Consider the following 10,143-nt stretch of genomic DNA (forward strand, 5'->3'; position numbering starts at 1 on the left):
TACAGCCCCCTCGCTATCACCATCATCGCCATCTCGCGCCTGATGGCCACGTAACGCCTGATGGCCACCTAACGCCGGATGGCCACCTAACGCCGGATGGCCACCTAACGCCTGATGGCCACCTAACGCCGGATGGCCACCTAACGCCGGATGGCCACCTAACGCCGGATGGCCACCTAACGCCGGATGGCCACCTAACGCCGGATGGCCACCTAACGCCGGATGGCCACCTAACGCCGGATGGCCACCTAACGCCGGATGGCCACCTAACGCCGGATGGCCACCTAACGCCGGATGGCCCATGCTCTCAAGCCCGTGTCCTACCTACCTTCAGTCGCCACTGACTGCCCAGCTGCGAAATATTGGCCCGCAGCCGGCCCTCGACATCGCACGCCAACAGCTCCGGAACCTGTCGTACAACCCGTGCCGCCTCCTCCACCGTCATACCCAGATCCCCCCGCAGTACTTGTACGGCACTCGTTACCTGGTCCGGCTGGGGCAGCTCCTCAACCTAGAGAAAGGGAAGGGGGTTGGTGGGGGGGAGGGGTGTGCGGGTTTGCGGGGAACACTACAGCCCCCTCGCTATCACCATCATCGCCATCTCGCGCCTGATGGCCACGTAACGCCTGATGGCCACCTAACGCCGGATGGCCACCTAACGCCGGATGGCCACCTAACGCCTGATGGCCACCTAACGCCGGATGGCCACCTAACGCCGGATGGCCACCTAACGCCGGATGGCCACCTAACGCCGGATGGCCACCTAACGCCGGATGGCCACCTAACGCCGGATGGCCACCTAACGCCGGATGGCCACCTAACGCCGGATGGCCACCTAACGCCGGATGGCCACCTAACGCCGGATGGCCACCTAACGCCGGATGGCCACCTAACGCCGGATGGCCACCTAACGCCGGATGGCCACCTAACGCCGGATGGCCACCTAACGCCGGATGGCCACGTAACGCCTGATGGCCACGTAACGCCGGATGGCCACGTAACGCCTGATGGCCACGTAACGCCTGATGGCCACGTAACGCCTGATGGCCACGTAACGCCTGATGGCCACATAACGCTCCTCATGCTATCATTCCCTTCACCATCACCATCGCATGTTCAGCCGCAGGACAATCCTCCTCCTCAGGCAAATCTTCAGCAATCAAAACCCAAAGTGAACCCACCTAGGTAGGGACTACACCGAACGACGGAAAACACACACACTCCACCTCCAGCTGCACTCCCCTCCCAGTCCCCTCCCAGTCCCCTCCCGTCCTCTCCACCCCACCCAGTCCTCCTAGTCTTCCCCCCCTCCCCTCCCTCTCCCTCGAATCATCAAAATATTTACGTGATTTGGTTAGCAATTTTATCGTAAGGCTACTATAGCATCGTTGCGACAACAGACGGTAGATGCTAGCGTTTGGAGCGTAAGGTTTTGCCTAAACCCTAATAAAAAGCAGTAAGGAAAAAAGTGATTGCTGCGGGTAGTATTAATCCGCAAATTGCTAAAATCATTTACTGGTAACATCTTTGTTTTTGAAGAAAAAACCATCACTTACAAAGATTGCTGCGTAAATGGCGTGCAAGTAATAACGGATATATATTAATATTCCGGCGCGGAATAGAGGTTTATTTCTATACTATCGAAAAAGAAATTAAAGGAAGTCGAATTAAACGCAAAGCTCCCTTCCTCCCCCTTCCCCCCTCTCCTCGTCCTCTCCTCCTCCCCTCCTCCTCCCCCTCCTCTCCCCTCCCTTCCTCCCCCTTTTCTTCCTCCTCCTCACCTTTTTTTCCTCCTCCACTTTTTCCTCCTCCTCCTCGGCCCCCTTCTCCTCCTCCCCCTCCTCCTCCCCCTCTCCTCCCCCCCCTCCTCCTCCCCCTCTCCTCCCCACCTTCTCCTCCCCCTCTCCTCCCCCCTTCTCCTCAACCCACCTCCTCCTCCCCCTCCTCCTCCCCCCCTCCCCCTCTCCTCCTCAGCCCACCTTCTCCTGCCTCCAGAACGCCTGGCTGGTCCAGCCGAAGCCCCGGGCCAGCAGCTTACTGCCCTCCTGGAGCCCGATACCCAGCTCGCTCTCCAACACCGCACAGCTGGCCTGAAAAGACAAGGGGAAAGAAGAGGGAGAGGAAGGGGGAGAAAGGGACGGGGGAAATCACATTCAAGTTGCAAAGAGCGATGAGAGGAGCCCCATGGGAGGAATCACGTGTCGACGAAGAGAAGAGAAGGCACGGGGGGAGACGAGAGGGGCGACATGCGGGGCAGAAAAACACACACGCACATGCACACGCACCTTCCACGCGCCCTCTTCCTCCTCATCGAGGTCCCTGCTCAGAGCAGCCGCTACAACGCCGGAAGGGGAAGCACGGGTGGCCACAGCGGACGCAGCCGCCATCCCAGTCTCTGCCCTCGAGCCAGGTCTCAATGCCGTTCCTGACCCAGGCCTGGACCGAGGCCTTGGCTGCGGTAGAACCTCCCAGCTCCTCCCCAAACTTGCCGTTGACCAGCACCGCGTGCATCGCTGCGAGCTCTGATGGAAGGAGCTGGAGACGCAACAAAGGGTTGCAGCGCTAGCGCTAGATTGGAACGCATATGCTTTAGAGTCTGCGTGGAGTCTGATGGCACGTGGATGGAGCACGCAGCGAGGGTTGGCTGTCAACGTTGCCATCCCCCAGGAATGACCATGTGCTCGTTCGGCCTGGAATGGGATGGGATTGTAGGATGTGCGAGAGAGAGGGCTAAGAGCACGTATAATGATCCGGGAAATATTTAACAAGAAATCCGGAGCTTAGTGAAAAGGTGAGTCGATGCTTGCACGAAAGTGGAGACCGCACCTCCAATTTTGTCCCCGACAAAGGAGACATAGAGTTTGTTGCTCTGTTTATATGAAATACTCGCGGATAAAGGACAGGCCGATCTTACTGGAGATAACTTCAGGCGGAAACCAAGTAGAGCTGATTGTTGGGTCCAAATCCCCAGCACCACCAAACAAACAAAACTGTATTTTGAGGCAAGCCGCTCAGTACTTTGGGAACTCATATAAAATATAAATGCGCTCACGAATGTGCAACATGCTAGCAATGCCGTGCAAACCGCCGGGTAACTCATCAGCCACACATAAGCTGCATTGTTTTATCGAAGGGGGCCACCCGCGTGTACGCGCTATGTGCCATCTAGTAAATAGTAACTACTATACGTTTCCATGGTAAGCAGGCCGTATCGTGCGAACACCGCAAGTTCAATTCATCATTATCTGTCCCTACGGCAGGTAAAGCGCTGAAGCTGTAATCCCTATATCCAAAACATGCAGCTTGGATAGTAAGTATTTTTTCAATTTTCATTGTCCGCTTGTTGGCCCAAGGGACCGTTGTCTAGTTCCAAGCGACGGGCTGTTGCTTCGAACCAAATCAAGCGATGCTCCTTCTGGACACTATTTTCGACACTGCGCTAATTTATACTACATCCATACATTTCGCACTCCATGCTGAACTGCATCCCCACATTATCTCCTTCACTCCTGCACACTGCTAGACCCCTCCACCTCTATATATACCTCCAAAATCCCCTCCATAAATCAACCCCGTTCCATCGTTCCCCGTTCCGTTGTTCGCCGTTCAGGTCCATCACAACGAAACTTCATCACACCACGCCATAGCGCACCCTAGCACAGCGTAACGTAAGCTAACATCTCAAAGATCAAAACGTCCTGCTGACCCGCCAGCTGACCTGGTCAACCTGCCGGGCTAGTAGATTCCGTGTCATGGCACAGCAGCTACTGCCATCTCCCTCCAGCCCCTTTCCCCTCCTCCCACACCCGTCAAACGTCCCACCTCTGTCGCCGCTTTTGTCGGACTCCACGACCTTCACCATCACCATCACCATCACCATCGCCATCACCATCACCATCACCATCACCATCATCACCGTCTTCACCACCATCACTGCGTCCAGCCGCTTCGTAATCACTGGTCCAACAGGTCGTCGGCGGCCTTCTGTCTACCTTCGCTGAACCTCGATAAGATCCGCGATCTGAATGACCCACGGGCCAGTCGTCCCTTCCGCCGCCGCCGCCGCCGCCGCCAATGACCCATGGAGCAGCGGCTCCGGCACCGGCGTTTGTCCTTCCACCTTGCGCGGCTCCCCCGGCAGCCGTGTCCACTGATGCAGGCGATAGTAGTAGCTATTGTTATTCCGGGCGGGGGCTTGGACTGGCCTCATGTTTCCCCTTAGCAGACAATGAACGGGACACCGTCGTTGTCGTACGGGTGTTGCTGCTGCAGCTCGAGGGAGAGCTGCAGCAGTAGCAGGAGGAGCAGGAGCAGGAGGAGAAGCAGGTCAACCTCACCTTCCTCATCATCATCGTCGTCACCGCAAACGCCACCTTCGACCGCGATTCAAGAGGCAGCAACGCCCGGACGTCCTGGACGTTGTTTGCCACTCCGTTGTCGTACTGCATAGAAACAAGTAAGTGCTGTTTTATAATAGGAGTGCTAAGCCACGTCGGGAAGAAGGCACAGGAATTCGGGAGATGAGAGGAGCTTATGTCGTCGTTACGCGGACCCACCATCGTTCGCAGGAATTCCGTTTATGTTAAGGGTTTGAGTTTGGTGGCTACCTGACCTCTATGAAATTTATCTTTGCGCTTGGGGCAATGTCGCAGCCTATGAGATCTAATCGAGGCGCGACTATTGCTGGTTGAAAACTTATTCCTTCCCCGTCGGTCGTGTCCTTCGGGACCTTCCGCAATATTTGGCGGTCTTCGGACCCATACCTAATAAATTAAGTGTAACGTGTGATTTCCTTGACCGTCACGTCATTAGCGGGCTGTAATATGATGTTTGTTATCGTTCCTAGCGAAGAAAGGCTAGTTTCAGCCTGGCAGGTGGGGCAGGGAAAGCTTTGAGTTGTTGGTTTTGGGTTTGGGTTTTGGGCACGTTCTCTGTGGCTCTTTTCCTTCTATAATTATGTTTTTTGTTTTGTGTTACTGCCGGTATCTTCTTTGTTTGCAGTTTTAACCAAATCATGTCGTTTTTCTCCCCTCCCTTCCCCTCGCCTCCGACTGGCCCTCCGCTGTGTCCCATCCCCCCGGTCATCCCAACACCGCACCTCTCCCTCCTCACTGTGCGGCACCCAGAGACCAGCTGCCTATGGCCCTTCGAGCGCCAAAAGCGCGCGCAGGACTCGAGGAGCCGCGAGAAACCGCTGCCGAGCTGCTGCGTCTACAAAGCAATGGTACGGCACTGTGCCAGAGCAGGCGCTGCTGGAGGAAAAGCTGTGTATAAAGATGAAACTCAAAATCAGATCCAGAACCGTAGCAGGATCCTTACCCGAAATCAGATACTGACACCCCCTGACATCCCCCGCACTCCTGTTCTCAATTAATTTTGCTTAAGGGTTCTGTTGGGGGGTTCTGGGACCCGGAGGGGTCCCCCCCGTCCCAGCGCTCCAGTCCCCCCCGGTGCCTCAGCCCCTCCGAGCACCTCACCTCGCGGCTAAGGAATACTTCCCAGCCTGGCATGGAAAGTCATTCCCTGGTGGTTTGGAATATGGAAATTGAACCCCCTAAAACAAATAAACGCTGTGGTTTTGTTGAGCCCTCGACCCTACCCGTCAGCTCCCTTATTCCTTTTCGGCGGCCGTACGTTTGCTCAACCTTTCCCTTCCCATTTTACCCACTTTCCCTTCCCTTACGTCAACTCACCTTCCCTTCACTTCTCTTTCTTTACCTGCCCCGCTGGCCCGGGTACGCACACGGGGGGGGGTGCCTTCTAGACTTCCTCGCACTCATGAAACCGGACTGGAACACGCCCCGCAGCGGAATCTGGATCCGGATTTGAATCCAGGTCGGCCTGAGGTCGCACTGGCTGTGAGCCGCTTCCTATCGGATATCATGTATTCGAGTCGGCTCGCGAAAGCTGGGATTTTCAGCTGGTGGGGGCTGGTGATGGGTGATGGGGTGGGCGAGAGGGGTGGGTGGGTGGACAACGGGGGTTCGCAGGCGCACATGATGCACCTTCAGCCTCAGGGCTGCTCTCTTTCGTTTCAGATTGTCCGTTCATGTGGTGGTGGTGGCCACGTGTGCATCGTGTAATGTAGCCAATCAAGCGTCTGTACGTTTGTGTATGTATGATGTTGTTACAGGGTGGTATAGCTTCACCAGCGGCCCCCTTTCCCGAGGCAGTTCCCTGCTCTCCCCTGCGAGAGGGGCACCCTAATCCGTTCACCCCATCCGACTTCAGATTGTAATCGTTGGGTTCAGCAACTCACCACCAGCATCCAACCAAATCTAGCGGATCAACGGCGCCTCAACTTAGTTCCTGGTTAGCTCGCAAGTTGATATTATCACGTCCTACACCGTCCATAAGATGGGGGCCCACCTCCCATTTCAACACTTCTCAACCACCCGAGAAGTCGGCAGGCGGATTTGAACCCGGACGTAAATGTATGTGTGTATGTGTATTTCTGCGCATTGTCAAACTGAGTCGTCCGGCAAGGGATGAGCTAAAAAGCCCAAAATGTTGGCAGCCCTCGCCAAAGGAATCCGACCAACCGAACCAACCGCGACGGGTATAAAAGGCAGGTGGGAGAATGTGTAGGGTCCAGCCAGCTCACGACCTCCTCAACCACCTTATCAAACGACTAACCAACCAACGATTTCCAACCGCAGAACGTGACCGGCTCTCCGAGTCCTACCCACACCGGCCCTGCTTCGCCGCCGCCGCACTGCCGCCACCACGACGTTAACCCCAAGAACGAACACCCGGGGCGATCAGTCGACGATGACGCTGCCGCCACCGCCGCTGCTGCTGCTGCTGCGACCTCTGCTGCTGCTGCTGCTGCCGCCTCCGCTACAGCTGGAGATGTTGCTGATAGACATAAAATAGGTGTTGCTGTCGCCACTGGCGGCTGAATTGAAATAGACGTACTTCTGGTACGGCAGAGGTGGCGTGGGGTACTGCAGCCTCAGCCTCGGCGGACTCCGGGGCTGAGCGGGCCAGGTTCCCAAAAAGTGTGGACGTGGTGACACTGGCTAGCTGTCTGAGACCCAACCTCACCCAACCTCACTCGACGTCACCGCAAATCAGCCTGAGCCGGTTGATCGCTCTGCTAGGTGTGTTCGTGGAGATGGCAGTGGGCGGGAGGAAAGGTGCGAGGTGGGGCCGGCATGAAGGGAATGGAGATGAGATCCGGAAGATTTGCTGCGCTGATGGGTGGGGTATTGGATGGGTGGGGTAAAGCCTTGAAAAATGGGTTGGGGGGGGAAGGAGGGGCAGGGAAGGCGCGGAAAAGTGGATTTTAGGGAGTATCGGGGGAAGGGGCTCTGGGGGGCTTGCGTCATTTCGATATGGGTGGTGAATGCTTGTGTGTGACGGTTTGCCGCAGCACCGGCGATTCGCTGTTTTGACTTTTGCTTTTTGCAGCAGGTCAAATGCTTTGTGCGTTTCTCCTAGGTTAGTTGCTTATATTGGTAAAATTGTCTTCTAAGCCACGCGCCCACAGGTTCTAATTGACCCGTTAGACAAGACGCAGCAAGTTAGCCACTGGTCCCAACGTCCTCTTTCGGCAGGTCAGGTCTTGACGGATGCATGATGTTTGACGATGCGTTGATGGGTCTGGAGGGCTTGATTACTGTTCTGCAAGATGGTAATCAGGAGTTTGCAATGAAGGAAGAATTTTCGCGTGCGTACAAAATATTGCAGGTCGTAGCACCTCACCAGAGCAGGTGCGGACTGTCGTACATCAAGAAACCTGTTCACCGTTTCATGAAATTTGATTGATTGTGGAATTTAATGTAACAGCTTGGAGCTTTGGGTACATAACCTTACGGATATCTGAGGGTCTTCCTGTATGGCTATAAATTCTTCAAAGGAGCCACGACTAGCTCTCTCTAATGAAAACGTTGACTACTACATGCGTATTTCACGTCAAGAGTTATATTTTTAGCCTTCTATACTCATTAAGCTCTTGATGTGACTTGTAAGAAGGTTGTGTGGACCACCGTAGGTTGTGTTGTTATTACAATTTGTATATATAGGATAAACCTTAAAATGGCAGACGAAATATCAACGGAGCTGACGGCAACACAATATGTCATCCTTGCGGAGTGAGTGCCTCACCATTTGAACCATGGCGTTAGTTTTGGCCTAGGAACGTCTAATAGAAGTAGACGTTGTGAGAATTATAGCTTAACCAGTCAAAAACATGGTCTCTGCTAATGGCCCATTTCGGGATGCTTTCAACCTGGCAGAAACCAGCGCAAGAAAAAGGCGCTGGCGGAGACGAAAAGCCAGTTCAGCAAAATTGCCGATGAGAACCGCGTGCTGCTCAAGCAGCTGGAGGACAACCAGCGGGAGAACTACCAGGTGGGTCGTTGCGTGCACGCGTGCACGTACCACCAAGCTTAACCCCCCTAATGATCCCCCATGGTGGAGCTCAACTCCACGGCCATGGCCATCAAACTCCGCGAGGGTGACTATCTGTAAGCAACCTGCACTGTAATGCCGTCCACTACCCTACCCGCCACGTGGCCAGCGGGCTTCCGGATGGCATTTTCCAAGGGCTGTTCTCCGCTCCCCCCTCGCCCCGAGAATCCGTCCCCATGCCCACATCCCCGGCACGCTACACGTACTGCATTATTACTTTCCTCTGACCCGGCTCACTCAAGCCTATGCAGAGTGGTGGCCGTGGGTTACAGCAATTTACGATAAGTTACAAGTTCCGAGAAAAGGGGGGTTTAGCTTTTTGATAAAGCCAGCCTGGGGGGGGGGAGGGAGGGGAACCCTAAAGCCGTTACAAAGGACGCGTCAATCAACTCACTCAAACTCACTCCAACTCACTCCAGCTCATTCCTGGTGGGTGTCTACCTGTGCCTTGAAGAGGCCAAACCCCCGACTACGAGCTCTTCTCAATACCCCACCCCCCGACCCCGCCCTTCCCCGGGGGCCCCCCCTCACGTTCCCCACATTTTGCCTAAATGCCTGGTGACACATCAAGTCCTTCGTCACTCAATCTAACCCGGTGTTTTCGGTTCCTGTGGTTTCCAGTGTCGGCATGTATGTATTGTCGGCGCCGCAGCCTCTTGGGCTTCTTTTTCTGAGCGTTAAGACATATCACCATCTCCTCCCCACTCCGACTCGGCATGTGTGTTGTACATTAGTCGACACGGACACGCTGTTCGCGCTGCTGCCTGACATACATACATACATACATACATACATACATACATACATACATACATACATACATACATACATACATACATACATACATACATACATACATACAGGTTACAGAGCACCTCCGTCGAGAGTTGCTCGCCAAGACGGAGAAGATCGCTGCATTGGAAGCGGACCTAGTCAAGGTGGGTGGGTGGGGGATTGCCGGGGGTGGGGGGAAATGTATGATGGTGGTGGGTGCCGGGGGTCCTTGAATGGGGGACGCGGGGAACACCCGGGGGGTTGAGTTGCGGGGAAGTCCTGTGTGTCTTTTTGGTTGGAAAGAGCTCGCCTCAGAATGGCCCTTGGATGGACCGGGGAGGTGAACGAAGATAAGTGGAGTAAGAGGAAGAGGAGGAGGAGGAGGAGGTTGAGTACTGTGGACCCGTCACGAAACTCCACCTCACGTTTGTCCGTTTGTTAGTCTATTTCTGTATGTGTGTCCCTCTGTACCGCATTGTTGGGCCCTGGCTGGCGTCACTGACGTCACTTCCTCCCTCCCTCCCTAACGGGCTGCCATGCCGTACAGTTGGCCCAAGACAAGGATGCGGAGATGCTGGCTTTTAAGGAGGCCTCTGACAAGGAGAAGGCCAAGATTCGGGCGGACGGGGAGGCGCGGGCGAAGGAGCTTCAGGCGACCATTGACTCGTTGCAGGTAGAGTGGGTTACCGTACTGCCGTATATTGCCGTATGTTGCCGTACTAGCGCAAGGGGGGGTTTCTGTGCTGGGGTGTGTGTGCAGGGATGGAGAGGGGGATGTACATCTGGAGTGTGTGCGTGTGTGTGGTGGTGCGGGGATTGGAGGGCGGGAGGTGGCACGCGGAGAAAACACGACACGCGATGTGCCCCATTTCTCCCCTCTTTCTCCCCTACACCACGCATCCCCCTCCAGCCCACTCCAGCCACCCACCCACTTTAATCTCCCTCCCTCCCTCC

The 10,143-nt window shown here is 55.2% G+C and overlaps 3 protein-coding genes across 3 annotated transcripts in view; 2 read left to right on the top strand and 1 right to left on the bottom strand.

Moving 5' to 3' along the window:
* Positions 1–29: 29 nt before the first annotated feature.
* Positions 30–1,189, top strand: VOLCADRAFT_70813 (uncharacterized protein; the record flags this gene model as incomplete). Its single annotated transcript, XM_002959321.1, has 2 exons — positions 30–317; positions 575–1,189. Coding segments are annotated over 2 exons (903 nt in total), but the record flags the coding sequence as incomplete, so codon positions are not given.
* A 781-nt stretch (positions 1,190–1,970) lies between these two features.
* Positions 1,971–4,448, bottom strand: VOLCADRAFT_100810 (uncharacterized protein; the record flags this gene model as incomplete). The annotated part of the gene is made up of 5 exons (XM_002959325.1): positions 1,971–2,090; positions 2,286–2,335; positions 3,823–3,933; positions 4,242–4,284; positions 4,338–4,448. The coding sequence occupies 5 exons, from the start codon at positions 4,446–4,448 to the stop codon at positions 1,971–1,973; spliced, it is 435 nt and encodes a 144-aa protein (XP_002959371.1).
* Positions 4,449–4,823: 375 nt separating this feature from the next.
* The window catches only part of VOLCADRAFT_100811 (uncharacterized protein), a gene marked incomplete at both ends in the record, with an annotated part of 7,764 nt that continues 2,444 nt past the window's right edge, over positions 4,824–10,143 (top strand). Inside the window, 9 exons of the mRNA XM_002959322.1 lie at positions 4,824–4,874; positions 5,129–5,224; positions 5,808–5,948; positions 7,078–7,139; positions 7,560–7,715; positions 8,241–8,355; positions 8,835–8,844; positions 9,286–9,353; positions 9,737–9,867. Coding sequence (XP_002959368.1) covers positions 4,824–4,874; positions 5,129–5,224; positions 5,808–5,948; positions 7,078–7,139; positions 7,560–7,715; positions 8,241–8,355; positions 8,835–8,844; positions 9,286–9,353; positions 9,737–9,867 — 830 coding nt within the window. The remainder of the gene's footprint in view (positions 4,875–5,128; positions 5,225–5,807; positions 5,949–7,077; positions 7,140–7,559; positions 7,716–8,240; positions 8,356–8,834; positions 8,845–9,285; positions 9,354–9,736; positions 9,868–10,143) is intronic.

Source organism: Volvox carteri, assembly GCF_000143455.1.
Source record: "Volvox carteri f. nagariensis unplaced genomic scaffold VOLCAscaffold_160, whole genome shotgun sequence".
Taxonomy (NCBI): Eukaryota; Viridiplantae; Chlorophyta; class Chlorophyceae; order Chlamydomonadales; family Volvocaceae; genus Volvox; species Volvox carteri.